Source organism: Platalea leucorodia, assembly GCF_965183815.1.
Source record: "Platalea leucorodia genome assembly, chromosome: 5".
In the NCBI taxonomy this organism is placed as follows: Eukaryota; Metazoa; Chordata; class Aves; order Pelecaniformes; family Threskiornithidae; genus Platalea; species Platalea leucorodia.
The window spans coordinates 96,761,770-96,788,412 of NC_138827.1; the positions used below are offsets into that span (position 1 = coordinate 96,761,770).

The 26,643-nt window shown below is 37.8% G+C and overlaps 1 protein-coding gene across 1 annotated transcript in view; it reads right to left on the minus strand.

Moving 5' to 3' along the window:
* The window catches only part of LRP1B (LDL receptor related protein 1B), a gene marked incomplete at both ends in the record, with an annotated part of 755,097 nt that overhangs the window by 331,961 nt on the left and 396,493 nt on the right, over positions 1-26,643 (minus strand). Inside the window, one exon of the mRNA XM_082312062.1 lies at positions 14,361-14,523. Within this exon, the coding sequence (XP_082168188.1) occupies positions 14,361-14,523 (163 nt within the window). The remainder of the gene's footprint in view (positions 1-14,360; positions 14,524-26,643) is intronic.

Consider the following 26,643-nt stretch of genomic DNA (forward strand, 5'->3'; position numbering starts at 1 on the left):
TTCTGTTTTATAGATGGGTCAAAAGCCAGCTCATGCACTATCGTGCTGATAGGCAGCCACTGCCAACTTCGCTCTCCTGTGCGCGGTGTAACATTAAGGTGATGACAGGCAGGAGTTCGCACTCCCCACGCTGGCAGCTGTGCCTCTCTGTACCTTCCAATGTTACTTACAAAAATGCAAGTGGAAAGACTGTAGAAATAATTTTCTGAAGTTCTACTGGGCAGAAGAAAATTATATTTAAGAATAATGAACAGTGGATAACAGAATATAGAACACCTCTTGCTTTTCAAAACAGCACCAAAATGTAAGGGATGACAAGCAATATGGGAAAGAAAATTAGACAGCATACTGTTCCAACTGAAATGGGATATAATTGAGTGAGGACGCATAGGAAAAGCTGTATGTTCCCATTGATTTCAACAGAAGCTGAACCAAACCCAATGGCTCACCCCTGTGCAAAATCCCCTTGACCTGCTCTTCATTGATCAGTGAATCATCTACACAGGTACAAGATAGGGAACACCTGGCTCAGCAATATGTCTTCAGGAAAGGATCTAAGGCCTGGGAGGATCTCAAAGCAAACATAAAGGTCCCAGTCCTGTTAGTCTTCTCTTGACAGCAGCAGACATAGCTTGGGTTGGTTTTACTCTCACACTGAGTCCATTGCATCTTCTCTGGCAGATGCTTACCCACTCTGTTCTGCTAAGTCACCTTCTGCTGTGACCATGTTCAAGCACTGCTTTAAAACTGTTTTTTGTTTATCTTGGACTCTTTTACAGGTCTGGTTTAGAGTGTGGCAACACAAACTGCTCTCTGTTGCCCTCCCTCAGTTGAGGGAAGGACAGCTGGAAGGGTGTGGAAAGAACAAGTAAGAGCAGAAAAATGTAACTGGAAGCAGGGAATCAGAATGACTAAATCACTTTAACCAAGGTAACACCTAACCCAGAACCTAGCCCCAAGTCAGTTATATCACAGTGCTAAGCAAAAACTCCAGAAAAATATTAAGTATTATACTGAAGTGTTTACAACAGGAAACAAATTTTCCTACTTCTCTTAGCTTCCTAGGAAAACAGAAACCAAGCAGAGACTACACAAAGCACAGCCACTAAATAATCAAAAGTTTGGATGAAGGAGGTGCTGGTGGTGGGGAATATATGGAAAAATGTTGCAAGAAGTGAGTTTTCTTAGTCTAGATTAAAAGAAGGTCTGTTAGTTGTCCTGAAGTATCTGAAAAGTCACTGCAAGAGGAGGGAAATAAATTATTCTTCATGTCAGCTCGCAGCATAATTAAAGGCAATAACCTTAAGTCGTAAGAGGCAAGGAATGTATAGGGTCATGGAATCTCTTCTCTGAATATTATGAAACTGTTCGACAAAACCTCCTTGAGGAACGCTGCAAGCTAGTTTGTTCTGCCTTCAAACAAGGTGATAAAATAGGTGACCCCTCAACCTCTAACTCTAATCTCTACTCTTTTTCTATACGAACAGGAGAAGGTAGAGCAGGTGTGGATTTATGTAACTTATCTCCACACTGTGAGATAAGCAAGAACAAAATAAAAACTTGCATCAAAAGTGTTACAAGCACAAATTCAAGCATTCAAATGCTAGCAAGTATTGCAATTCCTGTGTTGCCTTAAATTATCCCATGATATGACCAATCAAAATTCTTTGATTACATCCATGCTTCTTACTATTTCAGAGCACCCTGCCTCATGCCCTGAAGAGTGACTATTGCTTTTTTGCATTATGTGCAGCCTCGTGCCCTTCAACAGAAATGCATTTTGTTCAAATCCTGCTCTGAATACAAAGCTGTTCATTTCCGAACGGGCACCTTACCAGCGTTTGCACCACTGTCTCCTGCTGCTTCCCATATATTAATGAATTCTTCTTCACAAAATCCTCCCAAGCTTAAATGAAGTAATCTCCCACAGAACCCAGAATTTTAAACCCACCCATTAATTACGGCTGCTCAACTTAAAATATGGTAAGCCTGATATTGCACAGCCTGATTTTGCCTTTGACAGTGAGACATTATGTTTTCAAAACCTTATTCCAAATCCCAGACAGCTGAACACAGTCAAAACTTCTGCATACCAAGGACACAGGTGGCTCATGCTGGCTATTCAAATAACACAAAATACATAAGCAGTAGTGTCTTGTAGAACATTTGGCTAAAATAATTCACCAGCAACAGACGGGAATCCTCTCCTAAAATCTTGGACAAAATCCTACGTAGAATTCAGGTTTCTTTCCCAAGGAAAAAAAAATATTTACTCTTCATACTATCCCTACCTCATTCACGTCCTTCCTACCAAATGGAGATAACAACCGAGGAGAGCTTCATTAAGCCTGAGAGTCACTATGGTCTGCAATGTGCAAGCCAGCTGTGGTAAGAGAAATGAACATCCGTGCATGTGTATTTTATGCGTACATCACACACGGACACACACATGCTATGTAAGCAGCCTAACTTACACAATTCTGAACAGTCTCAGCTGTTAACTGAATTGGGTATGACCTGTAGGCATTCAAATCTTTCAAAATAAAGCTGCCAGTATATTGAATGTTTAAACATGCGTTTAAGTGCCAATGTTAAGATTTCACTTTTGAAAATGTTAGAATATATATCATTTTTTGAAATGTGAGCTGCATACACTAAAGTATTACGGTATGCTAAAATATTACAACGTTCAGAAAAACTGTCTACATGACAAGTAACAAAACAGTAATTTAACAGGGAGCCTACTACGTAAAAAACAAACAAACAAAAACTCCTTAAACTTTCAGAAGATGTAACACTTTCACATCTGTAAACCATGTCAAACACTTTGGAATGAAAACAAGAGCTTGGCTTGCTGTAGTCAACCGATTTCTGTTCCAATTTAAATATTTTGGTTAGAGCTCTGATTTTCTGTTGAAGTCAGTGTAATCCCTGTTGGAAAAGCAGTTTGCTTATTCTCCTCTCCCTGTGCTCAGACAAATGAGCTGTGCCAGTAGAAAGTACCATATATTATAATTCTGCTGGATAGGATCAGCCAAGAGGCGGTGCTGTACAATTTTTGTGTCTGAAGAAGTCTATAAGCAAAAGTCTACATTTGTAAAACTTACAAAACTGTAAGATTATGAGTGGTTATTTTTCGGCAGGTAAAAAAGGCAGCGAGTGTCAAATATCCTACTATTAATATAATGTTCTCGTTTAAAATCTGTTAAATATAAATCCCTGAGCATTTTTGTTTGGGATTTGTAGATTTGCTGTCAAATCCTAATGAATAAAAATTATCTAAATCAAGCCGAAGCCGAGTCAAAAAGACCACTTTTTTTTCTTGACGGCCTTCTTCCAGACTTCTCTGTCCTAAAGGTTTGCATCTTCAATGAGCTAATTACCAACTGATTCACGGTAAACATGTTTTCATGTGCCAGTCTGGACACTGCCCAAACTCATAAATTCTGGAGCTTAGAAACACTGAGCCTGAGGCCAGCTGCAAACTTCGACAGCACTTTTTGTGTGTGTGCACGTGTTTGTGTTTGTATGTGTGCGTGCGTGTTATCTTACCTCTGAAAATGAATTAACTGGCTCAAGCTCACTGGTAATGAGCAAACAAAGCCAAAAAAAAGTTTCTAGCAGCAGAGCATATTCATTTTGAAAACTAAAGAAAGCAAGCGATCCCCCACTTTCAGTTATTTTGCTGTAGTTTTCAATATGGTAAAGCAGTGATTGATTCTCCTTCCACTGCAGGTTGACATAGTTGTGTACTGTGGGAGATAACTTCAGACAACTTATTTAACAGCTACATAACTGATCAAACAGGAGACAGAGAAATTTTGTCAATACCTTGGAAACACTCATCTTTAAAGAAAAACTGTTCATCACCCACAATGTCCATAACCTTCTACCCAACGCAGTAATCAGCCTTCTCAAGCACAACAGGCGAAAGCTGCTCACGCTGCTTTATGGATGCAGAACTACGTACAACTTTTAAACTCACAATTCAATTGCAGTCTCTGTTAAAATGAAAGCAGTTCTTAAAAGGCAAGGATGCGGCTTATGGACAGGAACTTTTGCAGATGTTCCATTGTACGTTTTTTATTTTGGTATCAAAATCCTTTTAAAACCCAGTTTTCAGTTTCATTTGCAGTAAATCCTAACCATCTCTAAAAGAAAAGGAAAAAAAAATACCCTAAAATTTACTTTTTGACCCTTTTTGCTTAAAAGGTCTCCAGTCCCTTCTGGTGGGGAAACAACCCAAATTATTACTTTGGTAATGTTTCAGCTGTACTTTTTAAATAGTAACAATGAAATTTTAGTAAATACATTTATTCACATTTATTCTTCTAGTATCCCATTCTTTGACATTATGAGCTTACAGACATGCACACACACCCAGCCTCCCGTACTGAGGAAGTGTAACGCAAGGCTAGAATATCCCTGCCAGGCAGACGTAGTCCTAAGCGTCCCTAATGACAGAGATTACAACTTCTACATGAGTCATATGCTAATGCCTCCTCAGCCTTCTAAATTTTTCCTGTATCTATAAAAATCTCTGCTAATTATTTTTTTTTCCCTGTTCTTTCTTTAACAAGGAGAATAATAAACCACCTTTCTATTTAAATGGTCTTTTATAGAAAATAGTTACGGATTTTCTCAACCTTCTATTTTCTAGATTAGACTACCACAGTTCCTGCAAGTTTTGCATAGGCCACAGTTTTTTACATCTTTTATTTCTTATTGTTATCTCCAGATTTCCTCTGGCTTTTCTATATCTTCCACCAAAAGGGGTCACATTTTAGCTGAGCTTTAGCAAGCCACGTTCACACTGCTGAGCGTAATGACGACGGTGCCGACATGCATGAAACCTCAGGAAAACAAAATTTGGAAAAAAACAATATGAAAAACTAACTATCCATGTAAGCAGCCTCAACAGACCAGCAGTTTCTATCAGGATGATATCATCGTACTGCTGATGAATTAACTGAATGGGTTTCATAATTTTTGTGAGTTTGGGTGGTTCTGGTTAATCCAGAAGAAGAGTAATGCCGATGTTTTTATACGTCAAACCTTGCATATATGCAGGTGGTGATTTATTGTCAGTGAGGAAGGAACTGAATGGCATGACAATAGCTTAGTAGAAAACCTGTGGTTTACACAATTTGGTACTGCTACAATACAAAGACTGGTGTAAAAACAACACAAGAAATCTGCGGTCATCACTAGACAAAAAGATTTGGGGAACTTTATACCACAGTATAGTATCTGTATTAAACATATGAACTTTTTGGATTATTTTCATTTTGTTCATTTTATAGAAAAAACTTTAAAGTCTCTCTCTCTCTAAATATATCTACACATACATACACACACACACACTCTCTCTCTAAGTCCACGATAATGCAAGTAAAACTTAAAAAACAGACAGGTCCTGAACAGTTATTTTTTAAGATATTTTTCTGTGGTTCCACTCATACAATGCTCTAATTCATATCAGAACCTGTCTTCAACATAAATGACCTTACAGAAGCTGGTAAGATAAGAAGACAATCAGGTAATAAAAAAAAAATAAAAGGAGAATTCAGATGGACATGAACATAATGTACATGCATTATAGAGCCTTAAACTCCCATTTATATTCTTGTTCAGAAACAAAGTGGCCTCAATTCTCTCCAGCTTAATTGCTTTCATCTTGAAGAAAATCATTGATAGGGTGATTTAAATCATGTAGCTTTTGCCTGGACATTTCAGTTATTAAAAAAAAAAAAAAAAAAAAGTATTTCAAGATTTCCATACCAGGCAGAATAACATGCCCATTTTCCGTCTCCTTCACAAATAACAAATTCTAATTCATAGTAATTTCAGTAAAAGATGAGCGTTTTGATCAGAAGCTTAATTAGCTAAGGATTGAAGGACAGGACTCTGAGGACAGGCATAAGAGTAACTACACTAATTACACAGAGACAGTTTAAAACATAAGTGAGAGGACGTGTGCTGCATCAGCTGTGAATTGCCCCAAGCAATCAAACTCATGGAGTTTTATGAGTGTGGCTGCTGTTCATGTCTTCAGCTCGGTTTGTTGAGACAGTTCAAATGGTTAGTAACCAAAAGCTCCAGGGACACCCCATAAAAAAGCAGGTTTGGGTAATGAAGATGCTGTGGTCAGAGGACAGCTGAGTTCTTCAGGTGGGTTCAGGAGAACCTCACCCAAGCGAGGGAGGTGTGATGCTGCATTCAAGGTCCTCCGGACCAACTAGCTGGAAGGCAACTTTTGACAAGTGAAAAAAGTTTTACTGACTTACAAGCTATTTTATTTTTTGCAATTTTTTTTACAAACTACAGCTATTTTGTTATTTCATCAATGTTTTTGTATTCCCACTGAACTTTTTCTATAATTATTGACACTGCTCAAATATTGTTCCTACTAGTAGCAACAACTAGCAGCTATGAAATCCATTACCAGGCACATGCTGCATAAGAAACAAGCTTACTTAGGTTCATGCTGCAATGGATGTTTCATCAGTGTTACACTGGTTAGCTTTTTATTCTCTGGACATTAGTACTGATTATTAGACGACACCATCGCTCAGAACATCAGTAAGCTATTCGAAAGTAACACCGCCAGTGTTCACTTTGCCAGCTCTTTCACAAAGCTTTATGATCACTGGAAAAATATATTCTTTGTCACACACAGATTATCATTGCTATTAGTACCCGTTTTTTCTTTTAATACACTTGTTTTGGGTACCCAGTACAGTACATCTTCAAATATATACAAAAGATTAGACATTAACTGTAGTCATCAATTATTAATTTCAGTAATATTTGATTAATAAAAAAGTATGCACAATAGCAAATGCACTCACATAATTACTTGAAAACATGCATGTACCGAACTTGTTCAAGCTTATTCTATTTTTATTGTCCTGATTATAGTAGTCACTTAGTCACTTTGATCAAAGTCTATAACCTGACGTTGTTAATGAGTTCCCTTTTAATGTAGTCATGTAATGTGCTTGGCAGTTTGACTCCTTCAGTTTTGTCAGTGACTGCGCACGCTTTTCAGCTGATTTAGCTGACTTTTTCATACAAGCCTGTATCTTTCTATGTTCATAAAGCCATTTTTTTTTAAATTTATTAAACAAAAAACATTATTTCTTCTATTGTCTGCTTGCACATGCATGCCAACTCATATCATGTTATTTTGGGAACGACAGCAGGTGAAGCTGTCCCTAGTGCCTTTTTGTTATTAAGTGCAGCAGCAGCAGCAGCAAGGTTTCCCGGCGAGCAGATCTGCACCGCTGCACAGAAACAAAGTTTCAAAGGAGATGAGGTCCGGAGGGAAATGCAAAGGTGACAGAGTTTTATGCCTCAGTTCAGTTAGAGACCATTAAAATTAAAAGACGGAATAGCACAGAACTGGAAGCAGTTTTCTGAAAACCTGAGATCAGAAAAAAAAAAAAAATAAATCTTTTTTCCTAAATGTTTCGCAAGCATTTGAGCTAAATAGATGACAACAAAGGCAAACACAACTTTAAAAGATTTTTTTTGTCTGATTAAGTATCTTTTCTCCTCTCCGTTGTTTTGGCTCCACTATTATACCATTTCCGACTGTTCACAGCCTGCAAGCGGTTGTGGAGGGGGCGGATGAGTAACAAAATCTGAATTCTTAATGAAAACTTTCATGATATCATTAGTTATTATAAAGTTTTTTGGTGGTTTTTTTTTTATGAAGAGGATTCTTTTTCAGGTCACCTTTAAAACTTGCCAGAAGTTAGTGTGTCTTATATGTATCTTACAGCTCTTTGAAACTGCTTTGTGACAAGAAAAGGAACTGAGCTCCTTTAATAATGGCATGTTATTAAAATACTAATGATTTTGCTGTTTAAAAGTGAGGTTTAATGACTGTAACACTCCTCTTTGATCAGCAGAAATGGTGACTAATCTGAGAGGGGGAAAAAAAAAAGTTTTAAGACAGAGATCTCTCCCAAGCCTTGTGACCGCTATAAAAGCTCAGAGACAAGAGAGTAAAAGGAGAATAAAAAAGGCAGCAGACAGTAAGTGTAGATGTTTTATTTTTACCCTGAAAGACTCTGCTGTCTAAATAACAATCAAGCAAATAAAGAAAAATATATACTGGTTTGACCTCCCCTGCTTTCTGAATTTCTACTCTCTTCCTCCCCCGTAAGAAACTTGATCTCCTCATTGATAACAAATTCCTCGACTTTCTCTCCCTTCTCCTTATCCAAGAAATCACTCAAAATCCAATTGCCATTTATTGCACTGTCAGGGCATTCTGCCAGGTCAGGCTGAAGACTTTTTTCTTTCTCTCTGCCTACCCGAGCAACCCCTCGGGCATCACGCCGTCTCCAGCTGCTGTCGAAGAGCAGGCAAGAAGTAAAAGGCCATGGCCCTCTGCAGCCCGGACGCGGGGACCCCCCTTCACTAGTCAGGCTAAACGGGAGAAACAATTCAAATCAAATCATTTCTAATAAAAAAAAAAGAAATTAAAAAAAAAATAAAAGTAGGGGTTTAAAATAGATACTTTTAATACTCTCACTAAGGTCCAAAATCTTGAAGTGCACAGCCCGGTGGGTTGCTACGTGCCAAAGTGCCGGCAGTGCCACCCAGCACCCTGGGTGCCAGCTCTCCTCCGCTTTACTCTGTAGGTGTGTTTTGTCACCCATCCGTTTACCTTATACTATGCTTAACTCAAGGCAAATAAAAGGCAAATGCAAACTCCATTCATCACTTCTAAAAGTGCATTGGTTTTTTTGAAAGATATAGGTACAGAAAAGAAGAAAAATGGAATTACTTTCAGTAAATTTGATTCAGAAATGTCTCTCTTCACCTCCTCATCAGCTGACATGCTCTCTTCTGGCTATCGCAAGCTTTGTAATACAGGATTTCAGATTTGGCCTCAGGCTCTGTCTAGTCAGATGCTCCATCAATGACTTTACCCATGCTAAAGTTCCTCTTAGCTTTTTTCTAAGATCCCACCAAGTAGGATAACTCTTACTGGCTTACACGTCTTCCCATGCTGCCACACAGATTGAATTGTCAGCCCTGAACTCCTTCTATTTATATCTTCCCAGGGAAACAAAAAAGTAAAAGAAAAGAAAATCTCTTTGACCTCTTAAGGGTTGTTTTCCATCCTCTGGCATGGCTTTTCCATACGCAGCTGAGCATCTCCTGTGCTTAGCTCTCTAGCAAGGAAAACTTTTGATTCAATGATGTGTAAAACCTTTCCCATTCCCTTGGCTTTTTAGTGTGAACTGCTCACTGGACCTTACACTACATTTCAGTCTGTCCAATAAACGCAAACCTCCCAGGAGCCCAATCACACACAGCCCGAGGAAGAATAAACGCAACAGCAGCTCATCGCTCCGGACGATAACAGGGTTCACGTGGCCGACCTCCAACTTCCTCCTCTTACGCCTACCAGAATTATTGCAGCAGAAGAATAAATTTGCAAGTAAAAAGAAAAACTTTAAAAGGCAGAAACAACTGTTAAGATTCTTCTAGCTATTCTCTCAAACACGGTATTTTAAAGATGCTGCTCAACTTTGTCCTTACACAGAAGGCTGCATTTAAAAATGTCATCTTACCCCTTGCTTTCTCCTATTTTCTGAAATTTTAGACTGAGACAAATTTCCTTACTGTGTTTCAAAAATATCACTATGTATTTTTTATTATTATTACTATTTTCTTACTGCGTCTTTGATTCTAGCCACAGAAAAATCTGTGCTTAGAATCCTTAGAATCAAAGAGGAAGTTAATGGAATAAAATTTTTGTATTTTTACCTCAGAACACATTTCTGAGATGAGGAAGGGGAAACTCAAGCTATTAATTCTTCCCTTGTTTCCTTTATTCACCTTTGTGGATCAGAAAGGTATCAACTGATTGCTATTACAGACTTAAAATGCAACAGAATATTTTTTTTTCTGTTGTGCGGTTGTTTGTTTTTTTTTTTTCCTGACTTATTAACCTTACCAAGAAATGGTACACAACACCATAACACATTAATAGATGTTGCTCTTCTAACATCATCATATCACAATCTATTCTTGTATTTACAAATGTTGTGTGAAAGAAATAAGCAGAGCTTTTGGTTTTTTTTTTATTTCTACAACATAGCAGAAGGAAAAGCCGATTAAAAGATTTATTCAAATATTTACATGACACACACTGTTGCAGTATTAAAGTGTGAGCTTGCTCCTTTTAGAAACCTCTTTAGCACTAAGTCTTTTCTCCCCATTGTTACTAATACAACTTTTAAATGGTAGTTACCAGTTTCAATGACTTCAGCCTCTAACTGGGCGTCCTCTCCAGTTCTTCTCTCCCTCCTCCTCCTCTCCCGCTCCAGCAGGCCTTGCCTTGAGAGGGATTCATGTAGGAGGCGTCTGACCCATCTCCTCACTCCCAGTACTTCTCTACGCTCTGCTCCGCGCATCCTCCCACACGCCAGCTTTGCTCTGCACATCCTCTTTGTAATCTCACCCTCCACATCTCCTTATGTTTGGAAGAGTTTTCTAAGTGGGTGCTAAGTCAATACCCTCTGCCTTTCAAACGTTCTCCTTAAAATTAATCTTTGTCCATAAGCCTATGAAATATAGTAGAAAATTATGATCGGCATCACAAATAGCATCAGAGCCATCGTCACAAGTCACACGTTACTGGAACCAGGAGTAGCCCTGAGCCAACAGCCCTATCTGCTATTCCTGCCTTTCCCCGTTTCCTGGCATTCCCAAAGAAACTGGAAAGTGGGTCTGAAGAGAAATTAAGACACCCTGATATTTATATTACTCCGTGTATGGTAGATGTCTAAGCAGTATGATCTGGACTGAACGTTTCAAGCGCTCATGTTGGGAGGGAACTGCAGTATGTCCCTACTCCAATGCATTTTTCCTTTGTAAGATGTTGCTGTTCATTCTCCGTTGCCATTGTGCTGCAGTGGAAGGCAACAATTTACCTTGAACACTGGAGGTAATTAAGTATACATATTCAGAGTATAAATATGTAGATGTACACAGTTAGCAGTGCATTCTACAATATTAATTCCTAATGTTCCTGAATGCATCCAAATATCAGATAACTTACACAACATGCATTTTATGCTCCCTATTAAATACAAGGGCACACTGAGACATTAAAAAAAAAAAATAAAATGCCTTGTCTGTAGACACTTAGCTGGTTGGTGGCAGAGCTGGGAGAGAATCTAAATCTGATCTATCCTCTTGTGAGTTTTAAATGTATCACCTTCCCTATCATATATGTACGGTGATCAAAGCCTTATGAATATGCAAGCTGATTGCCAAGCTAGCTGGAATCTTTTAAAAAGTCATTCCCCATGAGTACAGCAGACCTACACTGAAGACCTTAGCTAGAGATAAAATCATTCCAACTCTGCTCATATTTGTTTCATGTGGTAGTCGTCAGCACCATCATCAATTTTACACCAGTTTCAAGGACCAGCAGGAGTAATAGCTTCTGTTTCTTGACCACTGAAGAAAAGAAGTCCCATATTAAAATTTATCAAAACTATGAACTGCAGACATAAGGAGCCAAACATCTTACTTCAAAGACATTTGATAAATAATATATTACTGCAAAACAATTTTTTCTCCTACTCTTTCTGATTGCCACTTTATTTCCTACTAGCGTTGTTCTAGCTTTTTCTTCAATGGATGCTTCACTGACAAGTCTGGACTCTGAAGTACTCACAGCGATCAGCAGAGACAGCCGTTCCCTCTGGTAACGGCCTCCCTAACACAGGTCCCATACTTACCCTGTGCTACTCTTAACGGAAAATTAGTCGATGTAGCAGATGAGTATTAGTACTGCAAAACCTCTAACTAGGTAAATTATTAGTTAGTTGTTTGGGGGGAAGGGGGGTTTGATTTTTTTCCCTAAATTTTTTTCAGTGGGCTTCCATTAGGCATAGTCTGGAATAACCAAAAAATGAAGCACAATTCAGGTGAATAAAAGTGCTGAAATCCTAAACCAAAGTAATATGCTTAGATTAGAAACATAACAAACGTGCTTGTTCAAGAGGTTTTTGAATAGCAGAATCTTTCTTCTCTCAATTTAAAGTTCAGTTTTAGAAAAATAAAATCAGTTCTTTCATTCATTGTATGATATGAAATAAGCTTAGCAGCTCAAGTTCCATTGTAAGGTTATAGAAGTATATATAAAGCCATCACCACTAAACATCTAACAAAACTCGCAGGCACAGAGGTATAATATTAACCACAGTCCAAATATATTCTGGAGTGCAACGAGGGGAACCATTCGGAATTAAGAAATTTTCCACCAGTGCTTTAGCTGTTCTACAGATAAATGCAGGATTTCTGGTTCACGAAACAACTAAATGCGTAACGCACAGACGTGAACGCGGAAGAACAGCAGGGCTTGACCCGGTACTACTGCAGGAAGTTTATAAAACAAAACAAACCAAAATGTGATTTATAATCATATGCGTACAGTGTATAAACATAACCGCCTTAAGAAGCGATTGCACACACACTTTTATGCAACTCATTCATTCAGTGCTCAGCTTGCAACATTTTTTTACTATGGATGTTTTTGTGATTCTTTAAATAAAATAAAACCAGCCTGGACAGCAATATCATGCTAATACTTTGACAGAGAGACATGTCTCAACTACTATCAGCATGAAAGAGTAAAAAGAAAGCAAAAAAGACCAAAAAAAAAGAGGAATCAAACATTTTTAAGTAGCCAGAATGCCTTTTGATTATCTGTTTGCATTCTGTACCAAAACCCCGTCACACACAAGCAGAACTAATATATTAGTTGGGGCTTATCAGTTAAAATGTACGTTAGATATCTGATTAACAGAACAACGTATGTCAGATAATTAATAAAAATGCCAATAAAACCAGTAAATAACGGCTGAAATGCAAAACGTATTCTGAGAAAATTTTCCACCCAGTGTTTCCATCACGACATAAATTGGTATTGCTCTATGAAGAATCACACTGTGAAATATCAATTCGGGTCTTTCCTACAGGCCAGCACCTACATCTACGCTAAAATAGACACTATTACTCTCGTACATGGCACGGAAAAAGGCGACCAGCTGAATAAGAATTGTTTGTAGCTAGCAGATAACAAACTGAGGAAAAACAGTCTCTCTGTTCCACCCCTCCTGACAGATTCAAAGGGCTGGATACAATTCTCACATCCCTGACAGAGAAGATTAGCTAATGACAAGCTTTGGATTCGTCTGGTAAATCCAGCAAAGAATATACAAGCAAACGTATAGAAAAAAGGCCGCTGTTGGCAAATTTGAAAGCTTCAAGTTCTTTCAGATCAGAACTTGCAGAAAATCAATTTATACGTGAATTTTTATTTTTCTTTTAAAACAACTCTGCAGTCAGATCAAGTCAAGCTTACCATCTGCTGCAGATAGAAATACAGCTATATTCAAGAATTACATTATAAAACTTCTTTGTAAACTTTACATGCAAGCTGTTCTTGTCAGAATTAAAGTCATTGTGATAATGCATCTTAATATTCCATCAGGCTTTAAATAAAGAATGACAAAAGTCCACATATGGATGACAAGCTGTTCTACAGTAAATATTTTTGTATTTATTGAGAAGGGGCTTATGGCAGTTTAGGACATATTCCACCAGGCATTTCAGTCTAAACTACTTACAGACTTTTAAAACCAAGATAAAAACCCTGTTCTAAAATCCTCCCCAAAATTTAGTTTTTAAATTAACTTGATTCTGTTCCTATTTAGTTGTGCTTTTACTTCATCACTTGCTTGAAAACTTTTCCCAGCTGGTGCCTGTTACAGAATGGAAGACTTTTAGTACTCCGTATTTTAAGCAAGGCTTTATTCCCAACTGACACTGAATGTGCCTATGGAAGAGAAAAAGCAAATACAATGTAATTTTACCATTGTAGCTGACCCTCTAAAGCAGAGTAAAATTTTTCCACTTTTTTATGTAATTAAACCTGTTAAACCATTTCCAATATTCCTGCAACTGAGAGGACACAGTATAAAAAAACTCAAAAGTTCCTTTTCCACATACTCTAGTTAGAAACACAATTTACAGAAAAACAGAGGCAAAAGAAAATCTTAGGACAAGTAGGGATAAAATTGTTTTTTAATTTTCGATTCCATTTTGAGAAGTTACAAGGCACATGTTACAATTAACATAGTTAACTACTTGCTACAAGTTCATTACATGTTAGTGTTTTATTATAGCAACTATGCAAGCAAGTCAATACAGCAATGAAAAAATAGTCTTTATAACACCTGAATGAAACAGATATACTATAGGCAGTCACAGACAAGCACACATCGTATAGAATAAATCCTAATGCAGATAAATCGTCTTACCCTGATGTTGGATCAACAGCTATGGCCTTAGGGTTATTAAGATCCAGTTCGATGAGGGTAACGCACACTGATCCGTTCTGGTTGCAAACAAAGATCCTGTCACTGACATGATCCACAAAGTAAAAATTCCCAGTGATCCAGTCGATTGCTATTTGCTGTACATCTGCCAAAAAAAAAAAGAAAGGAAAAAAAGCTCAGAAGTGCAACTGTAATACAAATAACTGAACTGCTAGCTGCTTCACCAAGCAGATGCTCTACTCAGTTAAAGAGCTCAAGCTGGTTTTACATGTATTATAGGGTATATAATAAGGAATCCAGTTCTCAAAACACAAACATTGGTTGGAGAGAATTTTTCCTTTTTAAGTACAAAAGTCTGACTGCAGCTTCAAGGGCATGAAAAATACACATTTGTTTGTAGTTCTCTTAAATATTTTAAATTTCGTCATCGTGAATTTTTTTTATTTTTTTTTTTTTATTGTGAATTTATTATTCAGAAGCAACACCACTGAATGATGGTGCCTCTGTGAAACAGGGGTCCGAAACGCTGACGGTAGCAGATCGCAGTGGGAAGGCAGCTTCTGAAGCCCCTCGAGTTCTGAAGTCAGTGCTCTAGGACGTCTGTTCCACCGTGGGGATGCTACACTGATAAAGCTTCTAAAAGGTTATTAGTCATGTTTAAAGGTGACTGAAACCAGATAACAAATACTTCAGAGAAATTCAAAAAAACCTATGTGTAGATATGCATGTCTAAAACCCCTGTACGTAATAGCAGATATGCGTGTGTGTGCATTCAGTTTCATTTAAATGACTTTTTTTTTTTTTTGTAGTTCTGAGAAATCTGGATGCTGCCAGATTTCTGATTCAACTGCCTCAATCAGCAGCAGCAAAGTACCCGTCCGCGTGGTACGTATATAGAGAAGTTCCTTAACGATGCCGGGCGCCGTCCTTCTCGGGACACGGGGGTGGCTTCACAGCTGCCTCACACAAGTGTTTTAAAACAGTCAGTTCTTTTTCTTGTGGGATCCTGGAACCACTTTTTGTAAATGTCTTCTAAATCCTGCATTTTTCTTATAAGTCAATCTCCCTGTCCATACATAGTCTCACTGTTACGGTGAGCAAAAGTATAAAGAAGCACAAAGAACATAACTTTAACTAAGATTTATTTCCTATTCTCATTGACAGTACTGTATAACACTCTGTAAGATTGAATTAGTTATTCTTAAATTAATAACTCTGTAACAATATTTCTGGTTAAGTATTTTCAATGTTAAATATTAATAACTTTCTATTTAAAAAATGTATATTCATTATATTACGATGGTTTCAAAATACTGCTAACGTAAGTTGCAATTCTTTCATGATGACAAAAGCCAGATGTAATAAAATATCATTTCACATAGCAGCTTTTTTTTTTTTTGTTACTTTCAGTTTTCCCTGTTTTTATCATCCTTCACAAGTTGAATTTTTAGGGCTTTTCCCCACTCCAACAAGAACTTGTTGCTACCATCACATACATGCTGCATTGCAGAATATAAAGTAAACTTGATTCAGAAAGAAATTTAGTCATTAAGTTTTTGACAATAACTGAGGGCTTACAAGTCATGCATTTGCTAAATACTTAAAATAGACATGGAGACTCATGTGTTGTCCTTCAAAGTGGAGGTAACATAAACAAGATATACTCAATAAAACATCAGGAATAGCTTCCAGCTGTATTCCATCTCAGCCATCCCATTACACAGTTCAGTGCTGTCTCTTCTGTCTCAGATTTCTCCCCTTCTGCTATTCATTTTCCTTTTAATTCAAAGTGAATATTACGTCTCTTCCCTTCTGATAGCTCCTATTACAAAGATATGCTGAGCCAGAATAAAGAAATGCTCCATTTAGTGCAGTATCCAACCTCCAGAGGAGGCCAATGTCAGGTGCACCATGAGGCGTATGCGCGCACTAATATATTTTAGACAATAGGGAGCAAAAGGATTTTTTTTTTTCCTTGTCCAAACAAAATACAGGACATGCTTTTAAAAATATCAGAAAAACTCTGTCCCTCTGGAAATCGGCAATAGTTTAAGCATTTTCAATGTGTCTGCTGTCCTTTTTCAGAAGTTGGATTAATGGAATTAAAGGTTTATGGCTCACCGATTCAATGAGACACTTGAAAATTGAACATAGGCTTCCATGTAATAGAAGCAATTCTGAAAACAACATTTATAAAGAAGGAAAGTTACAAAAGAGATTCCATTTTAAATATTTGTAGAAATAAAACTAGTAATTAAATTCCTGCAATGAGAGCTCTGGAAGATTGCTATACATTGGGAAGAAACAAGCTTAAGTAACAGCCCGCTGGAGGAGGGTACTGTTTTCTTCTTTAACGTATGGGAAAAGTACCTATTTTTACATAAATGTGATATATACCTGAAAGGCATATCACACACAGGTTGTTAGGTCTGTTACCATAACAATAATCACATTTATAAAATGTTGGCTGTATTTTTTCCTTAGTCATTCATTAACACATCACAAGAAATGGCACGAAACAGGCTTTTTATATGGAAAACAAGGATAATTAATAGGTGGTCATATTAGGGATAACCATTTGCATCAACTAGTTAAAACTGAGGTTGCTCAGCAATCCAGGAAAACGAGACATCCAGAAGCAATTTCACACCATAACCTTTGTGTCAAAGGCTTCAAAAAAAATTGGTAGCCCTTAACACCAATTTACCTGCTCTCCCTTCCCCAGCAGGCTGTCTTTGGGAAGGGCACGGAGGTACCAGCAGCACAGGCTATTTGAGAGACTTAGGCTCATTACAACTGCATTCCTTACAAAGCTGTTCATTACAAAGCATGCTAGGCTTAAAGACTTAATCACAGATTTTCCAGAAAAAGAGGCAGATTGAGTCACGTTTTTCTTCAGAAGTCTACTGCGTGAAATGGAGGAAAGACCTCCCACTATGCAAAGAACACCTCTCTCAAAAATAGACCTTCTGGGGCAGTACATCACTGTAACCTCGTAATTAACCCGGACACGCAACGCACAGTAGCATTTGCATTTAACAGTTATAAACACCTTGAGCATTGTAGATACCATTGATCTGGTTTGGGTTTTGTCTTTTTTGTACCATGCTCTTTGCAGTGAATCGGACACAATTTCTCACAAGAGAAGTTTATAAAGAATTGTCCAAGTCCACTCCCCCATAAAACTATATTCTACATGAAAAACTCACTTAGCTAGCAGGTAACAGTTTTTATGAATCAAACTTTTAATCTCTATGGTTTTGCGAGCAGCTATGCATTAAGCTGCTTTGAATGGCTCTCCAGTTATCACACGCATTGAATACACTGTATTCAAGACAGACAACCCTCTCTATTTTAAGCGAAAGAACTTAGCTTCTACTGCCTTATGCATTTAAAATTTTCCTTGCTCTGAACATGACTGCAATGAGGACTGCCTAAAGGAACTTGGAAATCTACTCAAGACTGAAGGTGCAATAATTTCATTGACAGTTACTATGGGAAATTAGAACCATGAGTCATTCCTTCTCTTTGGGCATGGTTTTGAACCTTTTTTTTTTAATATATATACATATATATATATCAATTCAGTATTGATTTCTTGCTTGCATTTTCCCAAAATTAATGTATACATTTGAAAACGCCTAAAAATAATCTTTCTTCTTGTCACAATTTTTTTTTTTCTTTTGTAGCAGTTGATCTTACACGAAGAATTATTTTGAATTACCCAAAAAGCTTAAAAAAAAAGGTACTAATTTTTCTTCCATAACCCATATACATCTCTTCTGAATGAATATAACATCCAGACTTCCACAAGGAAAGTATCCTGGCTTGCTTGGGCAATATGAGAGAAGGGGAAGTGGTTTAAAAAGTGGTGGTTGTATCTTCAATACAAGAGCACGGGTGGGCAGGTACCCCGGCTCCCCATGATTGCAGCCTCGAAACCACGGTTGCAGGGGGGGAAGCGTTTGCTACTCCTACCCCACCAAAACATCAAGCGTTTATTTTTTAGAAATCTTTCCACTTTGCAGAAAGCAGCTGAGTGTTGTCACAGGTAGTCAGGTCTACTACAAGTCACTTGTTTAATTTATTTTGTTATACAAGCAGGGCAGTTCTGAGGATTGTGCAACAGTTGTTTGGATGGTTGGCCATATGCTAGGGGAATAAATGCTTCAGAGAAGCAAGAGAGGATCGCTGTAATAAAACTTTCAGGAGCTTAACATTTCTGTAATGAGCATCCCAACACATGGAAGATGTCAATGTAGTCCCTAACAGTAGTGCAATATAGGAGTGCAAGGGTGGTACTGCTCAAGCGCCTCGTACCAGGAAGAGTCACCTTCTGGTCCCTCTTTCCCCAAAGGCCAGGACAACAAATCTGCAGATCTCCCAGGCATGTTCACACCCGCTTACTCTACAACCTGTTATGTCAGTACCTGTTTGCCTCCAGGGCTCGCCTTCATAAACCAGCCTGGAGTAAATAAGAGTTTGCTTCACTGTGATTTGACTAAGCAAGCATCTCCTGCTTGCTGCTGAGTCAAAAGCGGTGAGACAGAAACAAAGGTAAAAAAAGAGATTAATCGGAAAGCCAAAACCATGAAAAATGAGATAACATAAAAAATAACTAAAAACAGGACAACATATTTGAGACATTTTTCCCCATGTTTTCTCAATCTTCAGGGTGTATTTTTTCCACATATAAGCATTTTACTTCTCCACAACTAGAAAGCTGCTTTAATTTTTTGACTGAAAGCTGAGATTTTAGCAGGTGAGGCTTTGTGAATTGTGTCAGGTAGGTAAATGATAAAAGTGCCAGTCATGGACAGACCTGTTTAGTTTATTTTACTATTTAGAAAAAAAGAGATAAAATTGCACATTTTCAAAGGAACCAACAAATTTTCTTCCAACGAAGAAGAGCAAGCGGCTTGAGGATAGGCTTTTTGCCTCCACCTGAGTAAAAAGACAAGTTTTGAATAACAGGACAAACAGTAGCAAGCCTTTCTTTTTCTAAAATAGCCAGTAGTGGCGAGACCAGGTAAACAGTAGTTAAAACACGCTTAAATGACAGGCTGTGAAATCTTGCAAAAGCACTGCTTTTGTTGTGCCTCTCTTCTGAGAATAATGTTCCTAATTAGCAGCCCAGACAACCTTATACTGACACTGTGGCTTGGGAAAGTTAAGCTGGCGTAGATTTTTCTGTGCCCCTTCTACTGACAGCAATTTGCCGTAATTATGTCTGCAATGCCATTTACAAAATGTGATTTTTATTAAAAATGTCATCATTCAATAAGTTAGACACGTGGGTGTCTAAACTTCTAACAGCCATATCCTGAGTGATTATCGTATATGTTTAAAGATGAAAAATCAAATGAAAAATATCCATCTATCTCTTCCAAATGATTCATCCTCAAATATCTCATTCCTTTGAATTAAAAGCAGCCTTCTCGGATACTGTTTGTAAAGAGTATAATGCAAAACCTAAAACATACTAAATTTAAATAAGCACTTTAAAGAATCCAGACTTCAAATTCCTCAAAAGAAAAAGCTTTTTCTCTTGTTTGCTGAGTAACATAATTTAAATTTCAATAAATTGGGTTACTGTCGAAAGTACAGTTGGTATTCTTCCAAATCTACAGGATATTAGAAGATGCTGCTTTAGAAACCTATAAATGTGAACATTTAAGCAACAGCAGTTTTCCCAAGCTGAAGAGTTTTCAAAAATATGAGCCTAATCTAAATATTATGAATACTTAATGAAAGCATCCCAATAGCTCATGAAGACACCTAGTCTCTCAGAGATGTAGTCTATCCAGTCACTCAGAGATTCAAGCATTCAGCTCCCAACTAGGTACAGACACCTTTAGGCACTTAGTCTGTATGGGAATTTCTGTTTAAATATCTGACTTTTATCCTTCTATTGGATGCAGCCTACTTATCAAGAAGACAAGATCCAACGCCTGAAACTTCACACGATTTAGGAGTTTCTAAAATTAGTGGTTCCATACCTTTCAAAGGACTCCACGAAGACCATGACACAGTCTGGCCTACAAGATCCCTGTCAATCCTCACATTTATGAATTAATATGTGATAACTGCTGATAAGATACGGTCATACAAGCCAGTTTTGGGGCCTTTAAAGCAATCCAGCAGATAGCTATTTATGTTTTCTTCTCCGCTCAAAATACAATCTTAGCCCACCCAGTGGCCCTGTTCTACCTATCTCTTGCCTTGCAATAGTCCTGTTGTACAATTCTATTTCTATAGAAGCTAGACATTTTCAGGTTTTTTATGGCTTAGTTTCTTAGGCCGCTATGAGGCATGTTACTACAGATGGAAGTCAGGCAACTGAGTGTTATTAAGACAGACATGCTGTATTACATTGGTGGAGGTTGCACATTGAGTAGGTACTGAGAGAGAAATGCAGGTTTGACGATAAACTTCTTCCTCCCATTGGGAACCCAGGGATCTACAGAACAATAACAACAAAAAATCACATCTTCCTCTTCTAACAAATCTCTCTGTATACAGAGGATTCAGAGGAAATGTGATGATGGCAGACCCCAGGTATGCTTAGGTCTGTGCCTTTGCCAGGAATTTTAAAGCAAGGTAGCAAAATCTGCTCCTAAATTTTTTAGCATATTTCTTCTTTTACTCATGTTATGGAATGATTCTACCACACAATGCATCAAGTTTCTGGAATGAGTAAAATGAGTGAAATTTTCCGTTACTGGGTCTTGTGTCATAGAGTTGGCTGTGACGCCAACAGATTAAACGAGCAAGGAAAAAGTGTGAAACAATGAAATAAGGGCCTTACGAATGGCCCTATCTTTTAATCCTAAGTATTATGATTTTTATAAGGAGTCAATTTTCTGACATCAATCTCATGTCAGAAACGAGTAAGAATAGTCGAAAACCATAACGTTTCTAATTTCTGCATTACTGAGTTTCAAACACATTGCCCAGTGATTGTAAACTTGTAATGGGGTCCCAGTAGCCTGTGTACATGCTGAACAATAAAGACAGATTTATAGAGGTACATAGCTATAACAGTCTCTTTTTTTTTTTAACTGCACATTCAAAAGCTTCTTATAAATCTGCTGAGACTGTAAATCAAACCCAGTTATTTACTTCAAAGCAGTTAAGTCATCCACTGTTAAAATTAAAGCATAATTCAGCCTCAATAGGCATCCCATCAAGCATGTGGACTAAGAGAACTGCTGCAGGGAAAGCGATGTGGCTACATTAGGCTCTATCACTTGCCTCGTTTAACCACCTTCCATCAACGGCAAAAGTCTACAACCTTCCACCTTCCGAGGACTGCCTGCCGCACGTATTACAAACTTCATAAACCATCCTCACACAAAAATAAGGTCACTTAAACATTTTCCCATAAAGACGCTAAGCAGTAGAGTATTACAATTTTGAAGATACGTCAATAAAATATGGAGTTACTTTTGCAATACAAAGTATTTAAGGAAAATGACTTTCAGAGAAAGTTTGAATAGTTTAATATGAGAGGTAGGCAATGGTGCTTTAAGGAAGGCTTTTGGCGGGATAATGTAGAAGTAAATTATCTTCATCAGCTCTTAAAGAAAGGCTTAGGAAACAAAGGAAACTCATATTGCACATTTTTTGTAGAAAGTAACATTTGTCAGACAGCCCTGGTTCACAGGGTCTAGAGCATGCTGTAGTTTCTTGCAGGTAAAATGCAGGTCATAATTTTGTAGGATAATTTAATTTTGAGCCCACTATAGTTGCTATAAGCAATATATGGTCTAGACAATACGAATATGCAGTACATGGCATGACCTAGTGCTATAAATCAATCTGTTTCTTTTCCCCAAAGGGCATTATTACATTCAATTTTAATCAGAAGGTAATACTGACCACAGAGTATTTCATTCTGATATATAGATATATTCATATTGGGCACAAACGTCTTTATCTTCATCTCACAGATTATTAGGGGAAAAGGAAAAGACATTACACTTTCAAAAAAATTTTTTTTGCTAAAATAAATTTTATTACAGAACTTTTTTATAATATAATTAAACTCTGCACAAGGAGTCCAATTTAAATCCAGCCTGAGAATTACAACTTAGAGAATACTGGAAAATTTAAAAATATCTTCAATTATAAAAAATATAACCTGCACAGTTAGCAAATATATACCTCATTGTTCCACATAATATCTCTCAAACAAAACCATATCATGTACTTTACTAGATGAGATAGTCGCTTTTTTTTAGGGTTGCTACGGAAAGAAAAAGAAATTGCTTCTTACATTAAAGGACATTAAGCTGTTTTCTTCATCTTTTTCCCTCCCTCTAGCAGAGGAATCCCTGGCACCATCACATGTCACCAGCATGCTCGTTCTTCTGCAAAACACTCAAACCCCCTGCACAGCACCCACTAATGTCACTCGCCTCATATAGTTGGAGCAAAACAAACAAATAAAACCCTTCATGTCTATGAAGGCTGACTGCCAACTGACTATAGCAAATGCATACTCATGTAATCATTACCTCATCCTCCCTTTCTTCCTACCTGTCCTTTTCTTTTTTTCATCCATTTATTACAGCTTTTCAATATCAAAACAGTAACTGTGGGAAAATAACGGAAGATTGGCGAGGAGGACTGTAAACGTGCTCAAGAGACTTTCAGCTGGGGTGGCGAAAAACACACCTATCGTACTAATTTTTGTTTGGCCTTGTGTGTTGGACAAGTAGAACATCTGTGTTTAGGTAACATAGGCCTGTGATAGACTTAGAGGCACCCTACCGAACATGCTTGATATTCCTGCCCTGCTGTGGGAAACATCAAAGCACAGTGGTAAACCACACCTGCGCGAATCCCTGAAATCCAGGCGGAAAACGGCGGGTTTGGTGATCCTCTAGCAAGGACCGAGCTCCGCGGTGCCCGTGCTCCCACCTGTGTGCCTCTGCCTGGGTGCTGCTTCGAGGATCCCCTGGTTTGCGAGGTAATGAAAATAAATTTACTCTTTCATTCGTGGTTTTGTGGTCGTTCCTGCGTCCTGCCTGTGTTGGCTCACACAGGAGCCTTTGAGGAGAAGACTGTTATTTATTATATGTGACCTAACCAACAAAGCAGACAACTGCCCAGACTTAAAATACAGATATTGTTGGTGCACTTAAAAAAAAAAAAGTTATTTTTTCTTGCTAACTTATTTCCAGTATTGCAAGAAATAAAAATAAAACATGGGTTTAAAGTTATGCATTATTTATTTTTCTATCCATTTTCTACCAGGCATCAGGACACGGCTTTTTCTTGGTTTATTTATTTCTATCATCATCACTATAGTGGTGGGATCCAAGCATTGGTCTACCTGAGCATTATCTTAAAATGGAATGCCACCATAGATTCCATTAAAAAGTCTCATAAACCACTCAAACAGCTGTTGCTTCCAGTAATATGGCTCAAACTCAATGCTCTTACATTTGCAGAACTTGAACTTTGCTTTCAGAAAGCTTCCAGCCCTTTCCAAAACTAGCCACTTTAGAAAGATATGAGGCCATAATCCCACCTCTTCTCAACTACAGAAGCCTTGTGTACTTTGTGCTAACTCTTTCTACCTTGTGTATCCCCTATCATTTTAGCATTTCAGTTTTTAAACCTCATAGCATCCCTATGCCATATGGAAATACTGTTATTCTCATTTTACATTTAGAGGGGAAAAGACAAGATTACTTGCTAAATGTCATCCTCTAAGTCTCGGGAAAAACAGTGGTCTCCTGACTACCATCATATTGCCTTTCTTCCTCAATCACTCCTCCTTTCATGTAAACAGTAAAAAGAATCTGTCCCAACACTTGCAAAGAAATACAGAGGAGAGACATGAATATGCATTGCATCCCTCCTCCGGGTCCCCTCTGCAACTTATGCTCTCGTGTTCCACGTGGTAATGTTTTTTGCCTACCCTAATGTTAAATTACTTGTGCGGTGAGTGATCCCACAGGCAGCAAGAGACACGGTGTTACAGCTCTTGGTGTTAGAGAGAGTGGAGCAGGAGCACGGCACCGGGTGCTGCCCAGGATCTGCCTTCTCCTTGCCCAGCATCCTTCCAGCCAGCAGTCGGCTCTGCCTTGCGCGAGGCCCTCTAGACAATCTGACAGCTCATGCAGAAACGTATTTCAGTTCTTTTCAGAGCAGCTATCTTCAAATATTTTTTTGCTCAGTATTTTATGAAATAATAGTTGTCCAAGCATACATTTGCAAAAGGAAAAACCCCAAAAACTCAGACTGTGACCAATTATTTTGGAAGATACAGAACATGGATTACAATGCATTCACAGACTGTTATAAAATATGTTTTTCCACTGCTTCATCTTACTTGAGTTGCCTTTTCCCAATGGGTTCGTTTCTGAAGTGAATGCAGAAGTTATGACTATTTAAAACAAAGCTGAATTTTGCAACCAGTTCAACAGACTCAATGACTAACCAATATATCCTCCAGAGAGTCTTAAAATGAAAATACATATTTTCAGTATATTCATAACTAGAAGAGAAAGAGCACTGATCTTTTTAAACACATTATACTTATCTCTTTATATATAAATGCAAAAATACTCCCCCATATTAAAAAATGGAATCATATACTTAAGGAAAGTAGCAACATGCAACATGCAAGCATGTCCAAAAATGCCAAAAAGAGCGAGAGTCCCTGGAAATGCAAATTGTGGCAAGTATCCCCACACACCTCGGAATCAGCTCATTATTTTTGCTTCTATAGTGTGACAGAGATGTTATGCAATTACACATGCAAAGACTATCCAAACTTTACCACCAGCTGGAGAACTGTCATGGTGAATGCCTAACCCAACACATCAAACCACAGCTGTTCTGTGACATCTTGATAAAATGCAGGGCTTCAGGTTTGCACAAACAGACCAATCCTTTTGCATATTCTGTCCTTCTCTTCTCATTTAATTACTTACAATGATTAAAATGCTTTTTTCCAGAACAAGAAAATTTATATAGCTTAAGCCTGGCTTTAGCAAAAGTGATTTACCTTGCTTAAAAGATTTGTTGCATGTAATTTTTTAATTTCAGAATAAGTGCTTCACTAAAATCACCATTGAAAATTGTAAAGCCAACCCAAGATTTTATTTTATTCAACCTAACTGACAAATAGTGAGAAGGATAGGATTTGTTCTTCCCTTTTATTTATTTCATAAAACTGACATGATCCATAAGGGTTTCAGCATTTCAGGTTCTACTCCAAAGCTGAAGTCAAAAGATTAAGTTTTAAATCAAATTTCTTTCATAGTAAGTAGAAAACCACAATGTAAGTTTTGTGGATTGAGAAGACAAGAATATTTCTGTGAACTGGAGGTAATACTTTTTGAGCTAGCCATTGCTTCTGCCATTCAAAGAACTTAAAAACTGAAAAAAGAAATCATATATTAAACCCCCAAATCAGATGGTGGTTGTAATTTGCCATGTCCACCACAGTGCAAATAATAATCACAATTTTATCAACTTTTGCAAATATGCAATTCCTCTTTCTGTAAGAGCTCCTGATAAAGTACGAAGTAAGGAGCAAGCCCTTTCTGCCATTCTGACCCATACAAACTCTTTGGTGTGTCTCCAGCATAGGCTCCAGTACAGCACAGAAACTCCCCAGCTGCAGTGAGGACGGAAAGCAGGCTAGCCCACAGCCTAAAGTGATATAGCTTATCTAATTTCTTAAAAAGCAGTAACAAAGATGCTGCAACTGTTTTTTATTTTATCAGATGCATAGCTTCTGATTTCAGCTTTACTTGGATTAATGCAATTTCTTATTCATTTATGAAAAGCATGATCTTTATTTACCCTTTTCCCTGTAGCAATACAAAGCATCAGATCAAAACATGAGCTGCAAAACACAATTAGTAGAGGCCACCAGCTAGATCGCAACTCATACTATTTCTGTTTTTATTCTAATACCCTTTTCACTGCAGCAGCTATGTAAGCAGATTTTTTTTCTTCCTGCTGCTTCCCCAAAACCACGCAGCAGGCAGAGTTTTTGTATCACTCTGCACCTGATATAGAAGGGCAAGGTCATAACACGTGTGATTAAGTCCCTGACCAACAGGGGTTGTGCCAATTCACTACCGGTCACTTCACTGATGTCCTGTAGGCTCAGTTCTGTATATAGCAGACACAGCACAGCGCATTCCTAAAACTTCTCAGTTTTTTTGCTGAAAACATACTGTTTCCTTATGGTTTTAGCTATTGGATAAATCTCTGTCTGGGATGGACTTTGGTCTGT